General features: G+C 44.0%; 1 protein-coding gene across 1 annotated transcript; it reads right to left on the bottom strand.

The window, feature by feature from the left end:
• Positions 1-12,400: 12,400 nt before the first annotated feature.
• LOC136506851 (uncharacterized) lies at positions 12,401-23,468 on the bottom strand. Its single transcript, XM_066501759.1, has 11 exons — positions 23,410-23,468; positions 23,269-23,336; positions 22,953-23,185; positions 22,630-22,731; positions 22,473-22,524; positions 21,943-22,391; positions 13,963-14,018; positions 13,816-13,886; positions 13,358-13,740; positions 13,018-13,276; positions 12,401-12,933 (listed from the first exon to the last, which is right to left on the bottom strand). Exons 1-11 carry the CDS (start codon positions 23,466-23,468, stop codon positions 12,416-12,418), a joined length of 2,250 nt encoding a protein of 749 aa, XP_066357856.1. The 3' UTR covers positions 12,401-12,415.
• Positions 23,469-23,872: the final 404 nt, after the last annotated feature.

Genomic DNA, 23,872 nt, shown 5'->3' with positions numbered 1-23,872 from the left:
GAGGAGCAGGGACAAAACAAGTAGCAGAACGGCAACAAAAACTCCTAGAAGAGCTATGCAAACCAAAACGCATCAAATCAGAGGCCAAGCCAAGGGCAACAAGTATTCAATGTTGAGGGCCAGTTTTACCCAGAGCAAGGGCAGCTGGCAGTGCTAGCAGCGCCGGAGGCCCAAACAAAGAATCAAGGTCGTCAAGGCTATCAAGGCAAAAACTGGAACAAAAATCTCAAGCAGAAACAACGCAAGCCATATTGCGTCTTTCACGGCGAAAGCACCGGACACAGCACCAAAGATTGCCCGGAGACAAAAGAGACACAAGAAAGGATGAAAAATAAGCAGACTACCCAACCTCCGACACAGCAGAGCGCCAGAGAGGTCAACAACACCTTCACAACTGGTCACCAGCAGTACTACCCAGTTTACCCAGCGCTAAACTCAAACCAAATACATCCCTCAACCCTAGCCTCCGCCTATTACCCAAGCTTCTTGCCAGCATGGCGGCCAATGCCTTCGCAGCAACCTCTGGCAGGCAACTACAGGTCGGAGGCAAGCTTGACTTACATAAATCCAAAACCACCCCACATAACCTACCTCAAAACAAACCCACCACCACAAAACACAAGCAGATTCGAGCCTCTGCCGCAGCAGCAACACATGCAGCAATTGCCTCCGCCACCACCCCACAATCAACTACCACCACCAAAAAATGAGCCAAACCTAGAAAACCAAGTCAACCCTCACGGAGCACTGCCAACAATAGGCATGATACTACCAATTGCTGGAGGTTCATCAATGGAGTTTCAGACGAAGAAACAGAAAATAGATCACCTCCGCCTGGTGAACAATGTAGCAGTTCAAGGCCTAGCAAAATACACAGACTGGTCTAGAGTGCCAATCACCTTCACAGAAAAAGATCTCCAGCTAGAGAGCTACCCACACACAGACGCAATGGTGATCAAGACCAACATCGTAGCATGGAAGATAAGCAGAGTGTTGATTGTGTCGATGGGGAACCCTATGGGCCCCCCATAGACTATACTACAGGGAAGTGGGCCTTAGTAATGAGGCTCACGGCCCAATCATCAAGATAACACGGAGCAAAGCAACGCGTAGAATCAATTCTACAACTCGGACTATACAAGGAAAGATACCCGAAGCATAGCTTAGGACTCTAACCTTGTATCCGAGTAGGATTCAAACAAGCTCTCGGCAGTGCCTGGACTATAAAGGGCTGCTGAGGGTATCCCCTGTAAACAACGCATACTGAATACTCAAAGCAACACGACGCAAATAGGCTAACGCCGACTGGACGTAAGGTTATTACTCGACTAAGTCGAGGGCCCAAACCAGTATAAATCGTGAGTCTCTTTGCGTAACAGCCGAGTTCCACTATTCGCTGAAGCTCGAACAACTATCCTGGGAACCCCCGTGGCAGGTTATCGGTGGTAAAACATCGATAGCTAGCGCGCCAGGTAGGGGCTTTCGACGAATTTTCTCTTGAGAGCTCGGCGGACCTCGGCCTCAAGATGACTTTTTCAGCGGGAACAACTTTCGTCTTCGGATCCTAGATCTGTGAGGCTGACGGTGACGGCAAGCTACATACCCATCTCCGAGAAGAAAAAGAATTTGACAACGAAGTTGAATCCGAACTCGCTGAGAAGATAATAAAGCTTTCGACTTCTGAACCAACTCGGAATGAAGAAGAAGATGGATACGAAACCGATACAGAGAAGGAGATGGAACATGACTCCAACTCAGACACAATCTTCAAAACTCATGAGCCACACCTCATTGGACTCCAAGATACAACTGCAATCATGAAGGGATACAAGCCGTGTTCTTTTCACTCACACATCCCGCGCAAGAACTCAGAGATCTTCGGACTACACAACTCAGCATCTATTTATCAGAACTCTACTCAAAACATGATGAGCTCGGCAAGAAGAATACTCCTAGAAGGAGCACAAGAAGGACTGATCATGATAGTAACACCACAAGACTGCATAGTACATTGGCCGGGTTCTTTTACCTCAGAAAAAACACAGTCGGCAATTATTCCAAAGAATTACCATATCAAGAAGGAAAAGAACTCGGATCAAGCTCAGAAGCCACAGACGACTCAACTAAGAAAAAGCCAAGGCACTGCACAAGAAGAGCTCGAAAGAAATACACCATCTACATGGCAGAGCCATCAGAACAGCCGCTAATGCACCTCAAATCCCTGACATAAAATCATCTGATGAATCAAAAGGCAATATATCCCCAGACGAAGAAAGTCACAGCAATGAAAATGAAGAAAAAAGGCAAGCAAGGATAAATAAAAACAAGTTGAGGGCTGGACGTAGAAACCGAGCCAAGCAACGGAAGCAAACTTGGAATAAATACAAGGCGGAGCTTACTGAATATAACAGAAAGAAGGCAGAAAGAGAGGCTGCAAAGAATACGAAGAGAGAAAGAATTGAAGAATTGACGAAGGAATTACATAACCTCACAAACAAAAACAAGGAGAAAGATGATCAAAAGAAAAAAGCCGAAGAGCCCGAAAACAACCCGACGAAGACCTCCCGCAAAGAACAGCAAGAACAACCACAAAAAAATCAATTTTTCAAAGACTAGGCCCAACAGAGAGCGGTGATGCCAATAGAAGGCAGGAACATTACTCAAAACAACAAGAAAAAGGCAGGCAAGAGTTAAGCCAACGATTCCAAGAGACATCAAGAAGGTTTGACAAAGAAGATGACCAAGGAGAATCCGAGTTGAGGGAGAAAAGATCATATTACAGACGAGCAAGATCACCCGACTATGAAAATGTAGAACCCTATGACAGATTTCCTTGCTTCGCAGGGCGACTTCAAACAATGAAATTACCTCACAAATTCAAGCCAGCAAACCACTCCAAATACGATGGTAAAGTTGAACCAAGGCAATGGCTCAGGGTATATTCTCAATCTACTAAATTAGCAGGAGGTGATGATGACATCAAAGCTCTATTCTTTCCAATGACACTCGAAGCAATGCCACTTCAATGGTTTAACAAATTAAAACCAAGGTCAATCAGATATTGGGAAGACTTGCAAGCAGCATTCTACAACAACTTTGCAGGAATAATCACTCATCCAATGACGGTAGCCGAGTTGAAAGGAGTAAAGCAAATGAGATGAGAAAGCCTAAGAGATTATTATAGAAGATTTGGAGAATTTAGAGCACAAGTCCATGACATTACCGATAGGGAAGTAATCGAAGCTTTCGCAGAAGGAATTTTCGCAAATTGGCAATTCAAAAGATTACTTCAGCGAGAACCCAAGAACAAATGAAGACTTCAAAAGAACAGTGGAAAAACTAATTTCATCAGAAGAAAGAACCCGGCATAGGTTCGCCAGAGACAACCCAAAAAATAGAGGGAGACCGGATCCAAGGCAACAAGATAAAAGCCAAGACAAGATAACATGGTGGCTACTACAGATAACAAGAGAAGGTACAACAACAGTAGCAACAACTATAACAGCAACTACAACAATAGCAATGGTAACAACAATTACCGCAGCAGCAACTATCAAGGAAGAAGGCCCAAAAATCTAGAAAATCTGCCATGCCACATCCACCCAGGATCCAGGCATAAGCTGGTCGACTGCTTCACTTTCCAGCAGCAATTTACAAAAAGAGAAAACGGGCACCAAAATAACATGGAGAGAAAACAGGACGAACCAAAGAAGGAAGAAAAGAAGGCGAAAGGCGATTACCAAGAACCCCAATGACAATTGGCAGTTATCTTTTGAGGAGCGCCTGTCACACCCATTTTTAAGAACAAAAGTGGATGCATAAAAAGCCTTATGTGCACCCCTGGAATGGTCGCACACATAAGATGACAAATTATAAATAGTATCACCACATTGTTTATTACATAACGAACCAATAATCAAACATAGTCTTTAACATATAAGTAGTAGATACTATGATAACTCTCTTGCGGAAGCCCATGCACAGGGACGTCGACTGGTTGACACCAAACCTAGTACTCCTGACGGCAGTCTTCACACCAATCTTGTTCTGTTCACCCATCCGGGATTTTCCAAAAGAATGTAAAAAGCAAGGTATAAGTACATGTCGTACTTAACAAGAATAGCTAGGGGTTCATGAGGCTCAAAAAGCTGACACTGGTTGATCTGCAAGTAGCTTTTAGTGTATGATCAAGTTTTAGCTTTATTATCATCAAGGTAGTTCCATAGTTCCCATAACACATGATCGATATACTAAGACAATAATTAGCTAAAGAAGACTTAGTAAAGCACAATTAAGCAAGAGCTCATTTATGGTGTAAGAATCCCTTGGCCGCTCGTGACCGTGAGCACGGCTAGTATACCAATTTTACACTCTGCAGAGGTTGTACACTTTCACTGTGAGTCATGATTTCCAAATGTATGGGTTTGCAAGGTCCAAACACCGGAAACCATATAAAGCTACTCAGGAGTTCGTCTAACCGGGAAGGGCCGCAGGGTCATCGGATATAGGAACCCCCCTTCCAATAAAAAGGCCGCTTCCATAGCAAGGCACAACAGGACAGAGGCTGTCCTATACCCAACTCGCAGTATCCTCTAAGCCTGCTAGAAAAGGTCTCCCAGGCAACTAGAGCCAGAGCCATATGGCCCTCACAGCTGTACTATAAGTCCCGGATGGTCACTTACAAACAAGTTCTTGGGGAGAGGGAATAAAACCCTCCTATTATTGCTAACAAGTCATCTTAAATTATTTAAAGCTCAATTGAGTCAAGTATCAAGATCATGGTGATTATTTAGCACTAGCATAACTCTACCCAAATGCATAATCCCAGGTTTCAAGGTATTCAAGATCAAATTCTAGGATTTCCTACACAGGGTAGCAAATAGACACATGCAAATGAATTTTAGTGTATCTCATGAATAGGACAACAAGGAAGGTCCCAAACTATACTTGCCTTGATCAAAGGGCTCCTGAAGATCCTGCTGGTCTTGCTGGTCGTAGATGAATTCTTGATCACCAACGAAAACCTCACCATCTATACTCGATCAACAACACCAAGCAGCAACATACAATCATCCGAGTAATCATACACGAAGCAAACAAATAGATTTAATTAGAACAGTACACCAATAGAGACAAACAATTTTGAAAAGTTTATAAATCTATTCTACTCGTTGCTATGATCACACAGTCGCGAAGATCACGAAAAACGGAGCTAGAACGAGAAAGTTATGATTAAAGCAAGTTTTCCTATTAAAGAAATAGATTAAATATAAACTCAAATTTTAAGTTAAAAAACATGGTGACAAATTATACGAACAGATAGATCTTGAAAAGACGAATCTAACGCAACTTGAACGGATCAATTTGGAGTTAAAACGAAGAAGTTATAAGCATTTAAAGGCAGTGGCAAAACTGTAAATAATTGAAACTTTAATTTAAATCTGAAAAATAGAAAATACGTTTTCAAACTGGGAAAACGTACTCTGGGGAATATGTAATGGACTGCAGGTTTTATATATAAAAACTGCAGGGTCTATTTTGTAAAAATAACAGACAAAAGGGTATCGGCCGTTATGACCCGTTTGATCTGGGATGAACGGCTCGGATTAGATCCCGAGGGGGCGGGCGGCGCAACCGGGCGGAACCGAGGAAGGAGACGGCGGCGGCCATGGCCGGCGGCCGGGAGCTCGCCGGACTTCGTAGACCGGGCGATTTAGGGCACCAAACGGCACGCGGCTGGTACCATTAGAAAGAGGGGGAAGAGGGCAGCTCACCAAGCTCAAAGAAGATGCCGGCGAAGGACCGAGGAGGGCGTGCGGCTCATCGGGGCGGCGGCGGCTCTCCAGCGTACTGTGAGGGCACGGAAGAAGGTCAAATCGTCACGGGAAAACGGACGGGACGACGCGAGGGGTCACGGTGATGACTTACAGCTAGCTTACCGGGGCGGTTAAGGTCCGGAGGCGGCGAATTTGGCACGACGGCGGCCTCTAGGGTTTCGGTGAGCGAGGAGCTCGAGATGAAGGCGAAAACGCTCGGTTTTTGGATTGTTTGGACGCAGACGGGTGTGGGCTCGGGTTTTATGGGGATGGTGGCGTTCGGGGCACGCCAAGGCGGGCGTAGAGCGGCCGGACTCGGCGTCCATGTTCGGCCGGGACTCTGGCGAGAGGTGGAAGACGGTGCTGCCAGGTGGGGCCGTCCTGTCAGCGCACAGAGAGAGGGAGCGGGCTGCCGGCGCGCTGCGGGCTGCCTGCTACATGATGGGCCGACTGCCTCGGCCCAAGAGGGAAGGAGGCCGTGCGGGCGAGCTGCTAGGCTGCTGGGCTGCCCGGGGGAGAGAGCAGGCCGGGCTGAGGAAAAGAAACCAGAGAGAGGAGGAAAGAGGCCGGGCTGAAAGCCAGACACAGGGAGAGAGAGGGGATTTTTCCTTTTTCCATTTTGTTTACAAACATTTTGAATAGGTTTTCAAATGAATTTGAATCTCTTTTTTGAATTTGAACAAAGCCAAACAATCACAAACAAAAATATGCAGCAGCATGTATGCTCAAGCATGTTTACTAATTTTAAAGTTGATTTTATTTTTATAAATTTATTATTTAGCCTAGGTTTTAAATGCTCTCCTAAATAAAAGTAAAGCAATTTTGATTAATTTGAATTTATCCAAATTTTAGGGTGTTACAGCGCCCAACGCAAGAAGCAAACAACAAGAAAAACTCACACACAGAGCAATCATGGCAGCAGAACCCGCCACCCCAAGATACCTAGACTGGTCAGAATATCCTATTCAATTCATAAGAGAAGATCAATGGACCAGTGCAGCAAATGCAGGATGTTACCCATTGGTATTGGGCCCAACCATTGCAGGAGTTGCGGTGACAAAAGTCCTCATCGATGGAGGGGCCGGACTCAACATTATCTTCACTGATACGCTCAGAAAGATGAGTCTAGACTGCGAAGGATTGATAACACCAACCAGTACACCTTTTTATGGTATAGTACCCGACAAAGCAGCAATACCTCTTGGACAAATAATCCTCCCGGTCACCTTTGGAACAACAGAAAGATATCGCACGGAACTCATCAAATTTGAAGTAGCCGACTTCGAGTCATGCTATCATGCAATACTTGGAAGGCCAGCTCTAACCAAATATATGGCAATACCACACTACCCATACCTTTTACTCAAGATGCCAACGACAAGAGGTGTACTATCATTGAGAGGAGACTTGAAGAAAGCATATGACTGTGATGTACAAGCAGTGCAGATATTAGAAAGACTACAAGATTTAAAGACAGGAAAAGAAATCGCAACTTTGGCAACGGAAATGAACCCGGATGAGATCCAAATCCCAGCAAAGAAGCCAAGTAATTTCGCTCCACCAAAAGAAGCCGCAACAAAAACCATCGACTTGTTGACTGGTGACCCGGAGAAGACGACAATCATCAGTGCAAATCTTGATCCCAAATAGGAACTCGCGCTCACCAACTTTCTTCGGGACAATAAAGATATCTTCGCTTGGAAGCCGGCTGACATGCCAGGGGTCCCCAGAAAGTTGGCTGAGCACATAATTGATGTAAACAAAGGGTCTGAACCCGTCAAGCAAAAGCTATGAAGGTTCGCTCTAGACAGAAAAGCATTAATCAAAAAAGAAATTACCAAGCTCATGGCAGCAGGATTTATCAGAGAAATACTCAACCCAGATTGGCTGGCCAACCCGGTTCTCGTGAAGAAGAAGAACTCAAAAGAATGGCCCATGTGCATCGACTACACGGATCTCAACAAACACTGCTCGAAAGACCCATACATCCCACCAAGAATTGACCAAATTATTGATTCAATGGCTGGGTTAGCACTATTATCCTTCCTGGATTGTTACTCAGGATATCATCAAATATCATTAAGAGAGGAAGATCAAAGCAAGACTTCGTTCATTACACCCTTTTGGAGCATATTGCTACAAATCAATGCCATTTGGGCTGAAGAACGCAGGTGCAACTTATCAAAGAGCAATACAAACATGCTTGGGAGATCAAATCAGAAAAAATGCAGAAGCCTACATTGATGACATAGTGATCAAAACAAAGGAACCCAGCTCACTAATAGAAGACCTCCAAGAAACCTTCAACAATCTAAAAGCATGGCAGTGGAAGCTGAATCCTACCAAATGTGTTTTTGGAGTCCCTTCGGGACAATTACTTAGATTTTTAGTCAGCAACCGAGGAATTGAAGCAAGTACAAAACAAGTCAAGGCCATCATGGATATGAAACCACCAAAAAAGGTCAAAGACATACAGAAGCTCACAGGATGCATGGCAGCCCTAAATAGGTTCATCTCCCGGTTAGGAGAAAAGGGACTACCTTTCTTCAAATTATTGAAGAAGACAAGAAATTTCTTGTGGACAGAAGAAGCAGAAGAAGCATTTTAGAAATTAAAAGAATATCTGGCCTCATCACCAGAGATGACACCGCCAAAAGGCAAAGAAGATATGATGCTATATATCACAGCAACAAAAAATGTTGTCAGTACAGCTATTGTGGTGGAAAGAGAAGAACCCGGACATGCATATAAAGTACAGAGGCCGGTCTACTACATAAGCGAAGTATTGACAGAATCAAAAGTAAGGTACCCACACGTACAGAAGCTGCTCTACGCCGTGTTGATATCCTCAAGGAAATTGGGGCATTATTTCCATGAGCACAAAATAACAGTAGTGACCAACTTTCCACTCCAAGACATTTTACGCAACAAAGGTGCAATAGGTCGGATATCTAAGTGGGCAGTAGAATTCGGTGCTCTCAATTTAGACTTCAAGCCAAGAATAGCAATCAAATCACAAGCATTATCCGACTTCATTGCTGAATGGATAGAGATCAGTCAAAAAGAACCCGAGCCAATTCTTGATCATTGGAAAATGTACTTTGATGGCTCTCTAAAACTAGGAGGAGCTGGAGCAGGACTATTACTTATATCACCAGAAGGGAGACAGCTAAAATATGTATTACAAATACTCTGGCAAGCAACAAACAATGAGGCGGAATATGAAGCACTAATACATGGCTTAAGAGTTGCAAGCACACTTGGAATCAAAAGATTACTTGTCTATGGAGATTCAGCCATAGTGATCAATCAAGTAAACAAGGATTGGGACTGCACAAAAGACAACATGGATGCATACTATGCAGAAGTCAGAAAATAGGAGAAAATTTTTCAAGGACTAGAAATTCATCATGTGTTAAGAGACTCAAACATCACAGCAGACGTATTAGCAAAACTAGGATCAGACAGAGCAAAAGTTCCACCAGGAATATTTGTAGAAGAACTCACAGCTCCATCCATCAAACAACCCGAGCACACAGGAAAGAAAGAAGATACAACTGATCCAATGGACATAGATCAAGCAGAAGCACCAAACCATTCAAGGCAGGTTATGATAATTCAAACAGACTGGAGACAAACATACATTGATTTTATCAAAGAAAAGAAACTACCCAAAGACAAGACAGAAGCAACCCGGGTTATACGAAGAAGCAAAAATTATGTCTTAGTAGGAGACAAGCTATACAAAAGGGTAGCATCATCAGGAGTTCTACTCAAATGCGTGCCAACAAATGAAGGGAAAGAAATACTAGATGAAATCCACTCTGGATGCTGTGGGAATCATGCAGCCTCTAGAACCCTAGTCGGTAAAGGCTTCAGAACTAGGTTCTATTGGCCAACAGCACTCAACGATGTAGAAGAATTAGTCAGAACATGTAAAAATTGCCAAATGTTTGCCAGATAATTCCACGTACCAGCCCACAATTTGATATGCATACTACCGGCTTGGCCTTTTTCATGCTGGGGGCTGGATCAAGTCGGACCACTCAAAAAAGCAAAAGGAGGCTTCGAATATATATTCGTGGCAATCGACAAATTCACAAAGTGGATTGAATATAAACCCTTGGTCAAATACAGTGCAGAAAAAACAGTGGAGTTCATACAAGACATCATGCATAGGTTTGGCATGCCCAACAGAATAATCATAGATCTTGGTTCACCTTTCACAGCAAGAGAATTTCAATATTGGGCAAAAGATTGTGGAATCGAAATAGACTTTGCATCAGTAGCACATCCACAAGCCAATGGACAAGTTGAAAGGGCAAACAGCCTCATTTTACAAGGATTAAAGCTAAGATTATACGAAGACTTGAAAGATTATGGAGGAAAATGGATGGAAGAGCTACCAAAAGTGGTATGGGGGCTAAGAACCCAAATCAGTAGAGCCACAGGGTATTCACCCTTCTGCCTAGTCTATGGCTCAGAGGCAGTCCTACCAGCCGACTTGATTTGGCTATCTCCAAGAATAGAACAATATGAAGAAGGCGAAGCTAAAGAAACAAGGCGTCTTGAAATCGACACAATAGAAGAAGTCAGAGACAACGCAATAATTCAAAATGCAAGATACCAACAAGGATTACGAAGGCATTATGACAAAAGCACTCAGCCACGTTCTCTAAAACCAGGAGATTCAGTCTTGTGCCTAATTCAAAAGAAAGATGGAAGACACAAACTACTCGGCCCTTGGGAAGGGCCCTTTATCGTCAAAACTGCAACAGGACCCGGAACATACGAGCTGATGACTCCAGATGAGATACCAATCAAGAATGCATGGCACATCAGCCAACTCAAAAGATTCTACAACTGGAAGTACATTGTACCCAATATTCGATGAAATAAAGAAGAATTTTTCCTTTTCACCGAAAGAGAGTTTAAAAATTATACATCAGCCCTGTCGCGAGCCACTAGCTGGTCCGATCGACAAACCAACCCGGAAATAGTTGGGGTCTTCAAAGGGAAGCCATGTCGCGTATACGATCGACAACCAACCCGGAAACGGTTGGGTTTAAAAGGGCAAATTCGTCACTCAACCATATAGAGATGGTGTGACTGACGACCAACCCAGAAACGGTTGGACTTGGCCCGGAAACGGTCAAGAGCTGCTTGAATATGGAGATTCAAGTAAGCAAAAAATTAGTCACTCGACCATATGGAGATGGTACGACTGACAACCCTGTCGCGAGCCGCTAGTCGGTCCGATCGGCAAACTAGCCCGGAAATGGTTGGGGTCCAAAAAGGACGAATCCATCAAGTGCCTATGGAGAGACCAGATGGAGGATTAAAGGGGGCAACCCATCGCGAGTCCACAGTGACCCAAACAACAAACTAACCTGGAAACGGTTAGGGTCTATAAAGACAACATGGTCGCCTGCCCCAAGAGTGGCACGATCAGTATCACAACACGGTCGCTTGCCCCAAGAGTGGCGCGATCAATACTACAACCCGATCGCTTACCCCAAAGAGTGGTACGATCAAAATTATTGAAAATCGACTCATCGCCCCAAGAGTGGCGCAATATTCCGATTATCTGCCCCAAGAGTGGCACAATATTATGATTATCTGCCCCAAGAGTGGCACAATATTATGATTATCAGCCCAAAGAGTGGCACAATATTCTGGTTATCTGCCCCAAGAGTGGCAAAATATCCTGGTTATTTGCCCCAAGAGTGGCATAATATTATGATTATCTGTCCAAAGAAGTGGCACAACATTCTAGTTATTTGCCCCAAGAGTGGCACAATATCCTGGTTATTTGCCCCAAGAGCGGCACAATATTTCGATAAATTTGCACCAAGAAGTGGCGCAATATTCTGGTTATCTGCCCCAAGAGTGGCACAATATCCTGGTTATTTGCCCCAAGAGTGGCACAATATTATGATTATCTGTCCAAAGAAGTGGCACAACATTCTGGTTATCTGCCCCAAGAGTGGCACAATATCCTGGTTATTTGCCCCAAGAGCGGCACAATATTCCGATAAATTTGCACCATGAAGTGGCGCAATATTCTGGTTATTTGCCCAAGAGCGGCACAATATTCTGGTTATCTGCCCTATGAGTGGCACAATATTTTGGCTAACTGCCCTAAGATTGGCACAATATTCTTGATAAAGAAGATATTGATGAAGCAATCATCTGCCCCAAGAGCGGCACAATCAAATATCTATCTAAAGCCCAAGAAGGGGCAATCTATTGAAGAACTCATCATACGCCCAAGGAGGGGCAATCTATTTGAAGAACTCGTCATCATACGCCCAAGGAGAGGCCTGGTCGATAATCTATTGAAGAACTCGTCATACGCCCAAGGAGGGGCAATCTACTTTAAAGAACTCCTCATAGGCTCAAAGGAGGACCTGATCGACAACTACTCAAAAGAACTCGTCTTACACCCAAGGAGAGGCCTGATCAACAATCTATCTATCACACACCCAAAAGAGGGGACTGATCAAAGGCAGAATAACAGAGAAAAGACAGGACGAAGCCTGCTCAGAATTCAGAAATAGAAAAACAAGAAAAGAATATACAGTGATAAGTCACCATCTTCAAAAGTCAATTACAAGCCTGTTTAAACAACACGAGGAGGAGAAGGAGGGAGTACATTCATTTGTTCCAGCACCTGATATGTCAAATCCCAAAGCTCTACCTTGGCAACCTCTACCTGCCTTATGAACTCGGCAGTAACAGTGGTCTCGGCCAGCCTTTCTAAAGGAGCATCCGGGACAAGAAGGAATCAAAGGGATCAAATCGCCAAGACCCAATTGATTATCTCCCCGCTGGCCAATTGATGTGAGAACAGGAAAGATGGCATTATAAAGAGCTTTAAACTGATTTTGGGAGGCCTCCAGTTTGGTCTTAAGATCTTGAACCGATTTTAGAGCCTGAATAAGGTCACGGTCAGCTCCAGATCTGATTAATTTAGCCTGAGCAAGTAAATCTTGGGCCTCTTTCAACTTGAAATCAGTACAAAGACTTATAGACTCAGCCTGATTATGTGAAGTACGGAGTGTATTATTCATCTCCTCCCGTTCCTTCAACCAGAGTTCTTTCTCCTTGGCAAGAGCTGAAAAGGAAGAAAAAATCAGAGGAAAAGAGAGAAAAGAACTCGGTAAATCAAATATATCAAGCAGTAAAACAAAAGACTAACCAATTTGATTCCGCTTCAACTCGGAGCTCTTAGTCTGAGCCTCCTCCACAGCTTTCAAAGCCGAATCACGAACCCTCTCAGCATCTGCAACCTTGGCATTCAGAGTAGCCTCCACGATGCCACGCTGCTCCTTTTCTCGAGCCAACTCAGCACAAACTTGAGTCAGCACAGATTCACTCCTCTTCAAATCAGCCTCAATAAGAGTCGCAGACTGCTCCTCTTGAAGGCCAAAAAGAAGATCCTGATCCTGAACAAATGACTGCCAAAGAGAGAAAAATCGGTCAAAAGACAAAGAAGAAAAGCTCAAACAGAAGAAAGAAAAGGCAAGCAAAAATAGTACCTTGAGTTTGGCGCCAAATCCACTAGAAAAAGTCTCCCAAGAGGAGAACAACTCGGCAACCCGCTCAACCCGGCTAAGCTTAGCCAGATCATCATCAGCACGGGTCAAAAGAAGAGAACCCGGCTTAGATGAGGAGGCTAAAGCAGCACCAGCATCAGCAGCAACAGGAGGAGAATCATTGTTAGAACCCTTCCCTACTACTACATCAGCACGAGCGGCAGCCTCCAGTGCATCAAGCATAGACAAACCATTCGGCAAATGAGCACCAGCAAGCTCATCCACGGCATTCTCCTCAACCCGGTGCACCTCTTGAGAGATCACCAAGTCATCAATAGATTGCTCCTCAACACGTGACTCAAGGAGAGCACCACGCACAGGAGAAGCTACAAAAGGCAAAAGTATAAATTCACCAGAATACAGGAATCATGAGAAGCAAGAGAATAGAACAAAAAGGATACCAGCAGTAGACGTCTGCCCAACAGGTCTCCCAGCATCAAGAGCTAGAGAAGACGAAGAATTATCAGCAGACCTGTCAATTGAACTCAGATCAATCAAAGGCAGAGCAATTCGTCAAAGCAAAAGAAAGCAAACAGAAAGAAATTTACTTGATAGTTTTGTTGAAGCTACCAGCAACATCTGAGAAAGAGAAATCAGGGAGGGGCTATCGATGGGGAATCCTATGGGCCCCCCATAGACTATACTATAGGAAAGTGGGCCTTAATAATAAGGCTCACGGCCCAATCATCAAGATGACACGGAGCAAAAGCAACGTGCAGAAGCAAATCTACAACTCAGATTGTACAAGGAAAGACACTCAAAGCGTAGCTTAGAACTCTAACCTTGTATCCGAGTAGTACACAAACAACCCTTTGCAGTACCTAGACTATAAAGGGCTGCTGAGGGTATCACCTGTAAACAACGCACACCGAATACTCAAAGCAACACGACGCAAATAGGCTAACGCCGACTGGACGTAAGGTTATTACCCGACCAAGTCGAGGGCCTGAACCAATATAAATCGTGAGTCTCTTTGCGTAACCATCGAGTTCCACTATTCGCCGAAGCTCGAACAACAGTCCCGGGTACCCCCGTGGCAGGCTATCGGTGGTAAAACATCGACAGCTGGCGCGCCAGATAGGGGCTTTCGATGAATTTTTTCTCGAGAGCTCGGCGGACCGCGACCTCAAAATGATTTTTCGGCGGGAACAACTTTCATCTTCGGATCCTGGATCTGCGAGGTTGACGGCGACGGCAGGCTACGTACCCGTCTCCGAGGAGAAAAAGAATTCGAAGACAAGATTGAATCCGAACTTGCCGAAAAGTTAACAAAGCTTGCAATTTCTGAACCAACTCGGAGTGAAGAAGAAGATGGATACGAAACCGATTCCAAGAAGGAGATGACACACGACTCCAACTCGAGTACAAATTTGAAAATACAGGGAACACACCTCGTCGGACTAAAAAACACAACAATGATCGTGAAGAAATACAATCCATACACCTTGAAGAAGAACTCAGGAACGTACGGACTGCGCAACACGGCATTAATCTACCAGCACTTTACCCAAGACAAGATGGATTCAACAAGAAAAATACTCCTAAGGGGAGCACAAGAAGGGATGATCATGACGGTGACCCCACAAGACTGTGTGGGCCGGGTTCCTTTGTATCAAACAAAGCTCAATCCAGCAAGTACATTGAAGAATTACCATATCAAGAAGGCAAAGAACTCGGATCCAGCTCAGAGGCAATAGACAGCTCAACTGAACGATGGACAAAGTATCATATAAGGAGAGCTTGGAAGAGGTACATTATATACATGGCAGAACAATTAGAGCAACCATCGGAACCACCACAAATTCTAGACATAAAATCTTCAGACGAATCAGAGGACAACATCTCGCCAGATGAGAAAAGCGACAGCAACGAAAATGATGAGCAGAGACTAGCAAGATTAAGGAAGAATAAATTGAAGGCTGGAAGAAGGAACCAGGTTAAATAAAGGGAAAAAATCTGGAATAAATACAAGGCAGAATTGACTTAATACAACAGGAAGAAGGTGGAAAAAGAAGCTGCAAACAATACAAAAAGAGAAAGAATTGAAGAATTGACAAAAGAGTTGCATATCCTCATGAATAAAAACAAGGCAAAGGAAGACTAGAAGAAAGAAGTCGAAGGACCAGAAAAACAACCCGGCGAAGAGATTCCACAGGAGCCACAAGGAGAACAACCACCCAAAAAGTCAATTTTTCAGAGGCTAGGGCCAGAAGAGAATACTGACATTAATGGAAGGCAAGAGCATTACTCGAAGCAACAAAACAAAGGCAAACCAGAATTGAGTCAATGATACCCAGAAGCATCAAGAAGATTTGACAAAGAGGATGATTACGGAGAATCCGAGTTGAAAAAAGATAGACCATAGACCATATTACAGGAGGGCAAGATCACCAGATTACGAAAGAATAGAACCATACGACAGATTCCCTTGTTTCGTGGGAAGGCTACAAACATTGAAGCTACCACATAAATTTAAGCCAGCAAATCATTCCAAGTATGATGGCAAGGTTGAACCGAGACAATGGCTAAGAGTTTATTCTCAATCCATCGAACTAGTGGGATGAAATAACGACATCAAGGCTCTATTCTTCCCAATGGCTCTCGAGGCAATGCCGCTACAATGGTTTGACAAGTTAAGGCCAAGATCGATCAGGTACTGGGAAGACTTGCAAGAAGCTTTCTGCAACAACTTTGCAGGCATTATTACCCACCCAATGACCGCAGCTGAGCCGAAAGGAGTAAAGCAAAGGAGAGGAGAAAGCCTAAGGGAGTACTACAGAAGATTTGGGGAGTTCAGAGCTCAAATCCACGATATCACTGACAGAGAAGTAATAGAAACCTTTGTGGAAGGAATCTTGGCAAATTGGCAATTCAAGGACTATTTCAACGAGAACCCAAGAACAAATGAAGACTTCAAGAGGGTTATTGAAAAGCTGATTTCGTCATAAGAAAGAACCCGGCACAGATTCTCTAGGAACAACCCACAAAATAGAATATCCAATTACAGACATCAAGACAAAAGGCCGAGGAAAGACAACATAGTGGCAACAACAGACAACAAAAGAAGATACAATGGCAATAGCAATGATAACAACGGTGGAAATTACAATGGTAACAACAACAACAACAACAACAACAACAATGGCGGCCACAACAATGGTTACAACAATAATAGTAGCTATCAGGGCAACAACTACCGAGGAAGAGCACCGGAGAACATAGAAAACATGCCATGTCATATACACCTAGGGGCCAGACATAAATTGGTTGAATGCAGCACTTTTCAGCGACAATTCATGAAGAGAGAAAACAGAAATCAAAACAACTCAGAGCAAAAGCAAGAAGAACCCAAGAAGGAGGAAAAGAAAGCTGAAGGGGATTATCAAGAACCCCAATGCCAATTAGCAATGATATTTTCAGGTGTTCCGAACACACGAAGCAAAAGACAAGAGAAATTGGCTCACAGAGCCATCATGGCAGCTGAACCAGCCACCCCAAGATATCTGGACTGGTCGGAGTACCCCATCCACTTCACAAGAGAAGACCAATGGACCAGTGCAACAAACGCAAGAAGCTACCCACTGGTACTAGGTCCAACCATTACAGGAGTTGCAGTAACTAAGGTACTCATCGACGGAGGAGCCGGACTCAATATTATTTTTGCCGACACACTCAGAAGGATGAACCTAGACTGTGAAGGCTTAATGACACCAACAAGCACACCATTCTATGGGATAGTACCCGGCAGAGCAGCTATGCCCCTCGGGTAGATAACCTTACCAGTCACCTTTGGCACACCAGAGAAATACCGGACATAATTCATCAAATTTGAAGTAGCAGATTTTGAATCATGCTATCACGCAATACTTGGGAGACCAGCTTTGACAAAATACATGGCAGTACCACACTATCCATACCTACTACTCAAGATGCCAACAACAAGGGGTGTGTTGTCATTAAAAGGAGATCTAAAGAAAGCACATGATTGCGATGTACAGGCAGTACAAATATCAGAAAGATTGCAAGACATAAAGGAAGGAAAGGAGATTGCAACACTAGCCAACGAAATGAACCCAGACGAGATTCAGATACTAGCTAAGAAACCAAGCAATTTCGCTCCTCCAAAAGAAGCCGCTACAAAGATAATCGACTTGCTGCTTGGTGACCCAGAGAAGATGGCAATCATCAGCGCAAATCTTGATCCCAAATAGGAACTCACGCTCACCAACTTTCTTCAGGACAACAAAGATATCTTTGCCTGGAAGCCGGCCGACATGCCAGGGGTCCCAAGAGAGTTGGCTGAGCACATAATTGATGTAAACAAAGGGTCCAAACCCGTCAAGCAAAAGCTAAGAAGATTCGCTCTAGGCAAAAAAGCAGCAATCAAAAAAGAAATTACCAAGCTCATGGCAACAGGATTTATCAGAGAAATACTCAACCCGGATTGGCGAGCCAACCCAGTCCTCGTGGAGAAGAAGAACTCAAAATAATGGCGCATGTGCATTGACTACACAGACCTCAACAAACACTGCTCAAAAGATCCATACAGCCCGCCAAGGATTGATCAAATCATAGACTCAAAAGCAAGATCAGCTCTACTATCTTTTCTGGATTGTTATTCGGGTTATCATCAAATATCACTGAGAGAAGAAGATCAAAGCAAGACATCCTTCATTACACCCTTTGGGGCATATTGCTACAAATCAATGCCGTTTGGACTAAAAAATGCAGGGGCAACATATCAAAGAGCAATTCAAACTTGTTTGGGAGATCAAGTCAGAAGAAACGCAGAAGCATACATTGACGATGTAGTGATCAAGACAAAAGAACCCGGCTCATTAATAAAAGACCTCAAGAAAACTTTCAAGAACCTAAAAGCATGGCAGTGGAAGTTGAATCCCACAAAATGCGTCTTTGGAGTCCCATCAGGACAACTACTCGGATTCTTAGTCAGCAACCGAGGAGTTGAAGCTAGCACAAAGCAAGTCAAAGCCATCATGGACATGAAACCTCCAAAAAAGGTCAAAGACATACAGAAGCTTACAGGTTGTATGGCAGCACTCAACAGATTCATCTCCCGGCTAGGAGAAAAAGGATTACCGTTCTTCAAAAAAAGACAGGAAACTTTGAGTGGATAGAGGAAGCAGAAGGAGCATTTCAAAAATTAAAAGAATACCTAGCCTCATCACCAGTGATGACACCTCCAAAAGGCAAGGAAGACATGATGCTATATATTACAACGACAAAAATGTTGTCAGCACAGCAATACTGGTTGAAAGAGAAGAAGCCGGACACGCATATAAAGTGCAAAGGCCAGTCTATTACATAAACGGACGAGGTACTAATAGAATCAAAAGTCAGATACCCACACGTACAGAAACTGCTCTATGCCATATTGATATCATCAAGAAAGTTAAGACATTGCTTCCACGAGCACAAGATTACAGTGATAACCAATTTTCCACTACAAGACATTCTACGCAACAAGGATGCAACAGGTCGGATATCCAAATGGGCAGTAGAACTCGGTGCCCTCAACCTAAACTTCAAGCCAAGAATAGCAATCAAATCACAAGCATTATCAGACTTCATCGCTGAATGGACAGAAATCAGTCAGAAAGAACTCGAACCAATTCTTAATCATTGGAAAATGTACTTCGACGGCTCTCTGAAATTAGGAGGGGCCAGAGCAGGGGTTTTATTCATATCACCAGAAGGAAGACAGCTGAAATATGTGCTACAAATACTTTGGCAAGCAACTAACAATGAGGTAGAATATGAAGCATTAATACATGGTCTAAGAGTTGCAAACTCACTTGGAATCAAAAGACTACTTGTTTATGGTGATTCAGCCGTGGTAATCAATCAAGTCAACAAAGATTGGGATTGTACAAAAGACAATATGGATGCATACTGTGCAGAAGTCAGAAAATTAGAGAAAAATTTTCAAGGACTCGAAATCCATCATGTACTAAGAGATTCCAATGTTGCAGTAGATGTACTAGCCAAATTGAGATCAGATAGAGCAAAAGTACCACCTGACATATTTGTAGAAGAACTCACAGCTCCATCCATCAAACAACCCAGGAACACAGAGAAAGAAACAACAGATCTAATGGACATTGATCAAATAGAAGAAACAATTCACTCCAGACAAGTCATGATGATCCAAACAGACTAGAGACAAGTGTATATTGATTATATAAAAAAAGAAGCTACCTGAAGACAAAACAGAAGCAACACGGGTTGTGCGAAGAAGCAAAAACTACGTCCTAGTGGGAGACAAATTATACAAAAGAGCAGCTTCATCAGGAGTACTACTCAAGTGTGTGCCAATAGAAGAAGGAAAAGAAATATTAGATGAAATCCACTCAGGATGTTGTGGAAATCATGCAGCCTCTAGAACACTGATCGGCAAAGCATTCAGAACCAGGTTCTATTGGCCAGCAGCACTCAAAGATGCAGAAGAGCTCGTCAGAACATGCAAAAATTGCCAAATGTTTGCAAGACAATCACATGTACCAGCTCACAATCTGATATGCATACCACCGGCTTGGCCCTTCTCATGTTGGGGGCTGGATCAAGTCGGACCACTTAAGAAAGCAAAAGGAGGCTTTGAATACATATTTGTGGCAATCGACAAATTTACAAAGTGGATTGAATACAAACCCTTGGTCAAATACAGTGTAGAAAAAGTAGTAGAATTCATACAAGACATCATGCACAGGTTTGGCACGCCCAACAGAATAATCACAGATCTTGGTTCACCATTTATAGCAAGAGAATTCCAATACTAGGCAAAAGATTGTGGAATAGAAATCGATTTTGCATCGTTAGCACACCCATAGGCCAATCGACAAGTCGAAAGAGCAAACAGACTCATATTACAAGGCCTAAAACCAAGATTATACGAAGATTTGAAAAATTATGGTGGAAAATGGATTGACGAGCTACCAAAAGTAGTATGGGGTTTAAGAACCCAGATCAGTAGAGCCACCGGCTACTCACCTTTCTTTCTGGTTTACGGATCAGAGGCAGTACTACCAGCCGACTTAATATGGCTATCTCCAAGAATCAAGCAATATGAAGAAGGAGAAGCAGAAGAAACAAGGCGGCTAGAAATCGACACAATTGAAGAAATAAGAGACAGTGCAATAATTCAAAATGCAAGATACCAACAAGGACTACGAAGGCATTATGATAAAAGCACTCAACCCCGATCACTAAAACCAGGGGACTCAGTATTGCGCTTGATCCAGAAAAAAGATGGACGACACAAACTACTCAGTCCATGAGAAGGGCCCTTCATCGTCAAGACGGCAACAGGACCCGGAACATACGAGTTGATGACTCCAGATGAAATTCCAGTAAAGAATACATGGCACATTAGCCAACTCAAGAGATTCTACAATTAGCAAAGCATACTGTACTCAATATTCAAGAGAAATAAAGAAGAGTTCCTCAAAGAAGATTTCAAAACAATCATAAGCCCTGTTGAACCGACAAACCAACCCGTAATCAGGTTGGGGATAAAAGGGGCAGCCCTGCTAACAGCCAACCCAGAAACGGTTGTGCTATACGGGCAATTTTGTCACTCAACCATATGGAGATGGTATGACTAACGGCCAACGGCCAAAAACAACTCGATCGCCTACCCCAAGAGCGGTACGATCAACTACTTCGCCCCACGAGCGGCGCAATCATTTCTACAACTCGGTAGTCTACCCCAAGAGCGGTACGATCGACTACTTCGCCCAAAGAGCGGCGCAATCATTTCTACAACTCGGTCGCCTACCCCAAGAATGGTACAATCGACTACCTCGCCCCAAGAGCGGCGCAACTATTTCTACAACTCGGTCGCCTACCCCAAGAGCGGTACAATCGACTACTTCACCCCAAGAGCGGCGCAATCATTTCTACAACTCGGTCAACTACCCCAAGAGCGGTACAATCGACTACTTCGCCCCAAGAGCGGCGCAATCATTTCTACAACTTGGTCGCCTACCCCAAGAGCGGTACGATCGACTACTTCGCCCAAAGAAGCAGCGCAATCATTTCTACAACTCGGTCTCCTACCCCAAGAACGGTACAATCGACTACTTCGCCCCAAGAGCGGCGCAATCATTTCTACAACTCAGTCGTCTACCCCAAGAATGGTACGATCGACTACCTCGCCCCAAGAGCGGCGCAACCATTTCTACAACCCGGCAGTCTACCCAAAAAGGGTGCAATCAACTACTTTGTTCCAAGAAAGGAACAAACTATGACAAGGCACAAGAGGCTACCGAAGCCTATATCAATAAAGGAAATATAAATTAAAAAAGAAGGCAGGGCGAAGCCTGCTCACATCTTAAAAATTCAGAGACAAAGTATATTACAAGGACATCAAAAGAAAGTTGACTTTACACATCTGTTCAAGAAGATGGAGGAGATGGAGGAAGTACATTCATTTGATCAAGAATTTGGTCTGATAGACCACTAAGCTCTACTTTGGCCTCCTCCCACCGTCTTGAGAACTTAGCCGTTACGGAAGCTTCAGTGATCTGCTCAAGTGGTGCATCAGGGGCAACAACCCGGACATATGAAACTACATTGTTGATGCACCGGTGGAAGACACCCTTCACAAAATCATAAAATCGGGAAGAAAGCATCGGTATTATGCCTCCAAGGCCCAGCTCCTTGTCCTCCCGCCGGCAAACAGAAGCAATCACAGGAGTGACAGCTGCATAAAGAGCCCGCAATTGATTTTGGGCAGCCGTCAACTTCCCCTGCAAGTCTTGCACTGACTTCATCGCCTGAATAAGATCATGATCAGCTCTAGATCGAATCAACGCGGCCTGAGCAAACAAATCTGGGGCCTCTTTCAACCTCTGGTCAGCAAAAGCACTTATAGATTCAGCATTATTTTCAGAGGTGTGGAGGGTATTGACCATCTCCTCCCGCTCCTTCAACCAAGCTTCTTTTTCCCTCGCAAGAGCTAGAAAAGAACAACCAAGTCAGAGGAATAAAAAACAAAAGGAAGAACCCAGGAAAAATAATTATATTTAAAGCAACTCACCAGCTCGATCACATTTCAAGTCAGAATTCTCGATCTGAGCCTCAGCTATAGCCTACAAAGCAGATTGGTGCACCGACTCAGCATCTGCAACCTTTGCATTGAGGGCAGCCTCCATAACTCCACGCTGCTCCCTCTCCTGAGCCAGCTCAACACGAACCCGGGCCAACTCGGATTCAGCATTCTTTGGATTGGCCTCAATGAGAGTAGCAGATTGCATCTCTTGAGGACCAAACAAGAGATCCTGATCATCAAATAAAGCCTGTAGAAGGAAATCTGATGAAAAAGCAACAATAAAAAAGAAATCAAGATAAAGAAGCAAAAAAACTTTGTTACCTTGAGCTTGGCACCATAAGTACCAGAGCAAGATTCCCAAGAAGAAACCAACTCAGCTAGTCATTCAACACAGCCAAGCTGAGCCATCTCCTCTCCTGACTGAGTTAACAGAAGAGTAGTCGGCCCAGATGTTGAGGGCCGACCAACATCAGCAGCAGAAGCAGGGGGAGGGTGGTTGTTAGAACCCTCACCCACTATCTCATCAACTCGAGCAGCAGCCTCGAGGGAGTCCAACAAAGACGACCCAGGCGGCAGACGGGCAGCAGCAAAAATGCCCGAGGGACTATCCACAACCCGGTGCTCCTCCTGAGAGGACACTAGGGACCCGACATTCTGCTCCTCAACACGTGGTTCAGGTGAAACAACATGTGGAGAAGAAGCTTCAAAAGAAGTACAATTTTTTTTAGAAAAAACAGACTGAAAAAGGACTAAAAAGCAAAGGGAAGACAAAACAAAAATTCACCAGCAGAAGATTCTTGTAAAGATTTCCCAGCATCAAGGGCAAGGGAAGAAGTGGCATCTTCAGAAGGCCTGCAACAAAAGAACCCAGACTCATCAAGAACAAAGCAAGATATCGAAAAATGAATCAAGAAGAAAGACTTACTTGATGACCTTCTTAAAGTCGCCGACCACCTCCGAGAAAGTGAAGTCAGGAAGTGGCATGAAAACAAATCATCATCAGCCATCCTAGAAGAAAAAAGAGGGACGGTCGGCGGGACAGAAGCAGACGCAACTGTCACACTAGAGGCACAAGCTGCCGGCCTGCGACTACATATTAAAGAACTATATCACTGAGAGAATCAACACAGGAAGCACAACACAAAGGTTTATCTAAGACAAAAGACTTACGGGTGAAGGCTAAGGGGATGTTATTGTCAGACTCCCCCTCCTGCACAATAACAGAATGACCATCTATCAAAGCAACAAACAGAGCTCGGATTAGCAAGACAAATCGAAACAAAGCCAGGAAAACAACTTGGGAAAGGCTCAGCACAAGCTCACCTATGAGAACATTACTTGTTGAAGCACTCTGACGGGTCGAACGCCACCTCTTGGGCAAAGTCTGC

This window comes from Miscanthus floridulus, chromosome 15, assembly GCF_019320115.1.
Source record: "Miscanthus floridulus cultivar M001 chromosome 15, ASM1932011v1, whole genome shotgun sequence".
In the NCBI taxonomy this organism is placed as follows: domain Eukaryota; kingdom Viridiplantae; phylum Streptophyta; class Magnoliopsida; order Poales; family Poaceae; genus Miscanthus; species Miscanthus floridulus.
This window is presented reverse-complemented; position numbering and strand designations above follow the sequence as displayed.

Bases quoted from the DNA above. Each gene is read 5' to 3' on its own strand.
- LOC136506851 (XM_066501759.1), bottom strand. From the start codon at position 23,468: ATGCCACTTCCTGACTTCACTTTCTCGGAGGTGGTCGGCGACTTTAAG. The intron at 13,741-13,815 runs GTATCCTTTTTG...TGCCTTTTGTAG, and splicing joins TGGGCAGACGTCTACTGCTG to CTTCTCCTGTGCGTGGTGCT. The intron at 12,934-13,017 runs GTTAGTCTTTTG...CTTCCTTTTCAG, and splicing joins GTTGAAGCGGAATCAAATTG to CTCTTGCCAAGGAGAAAGAA.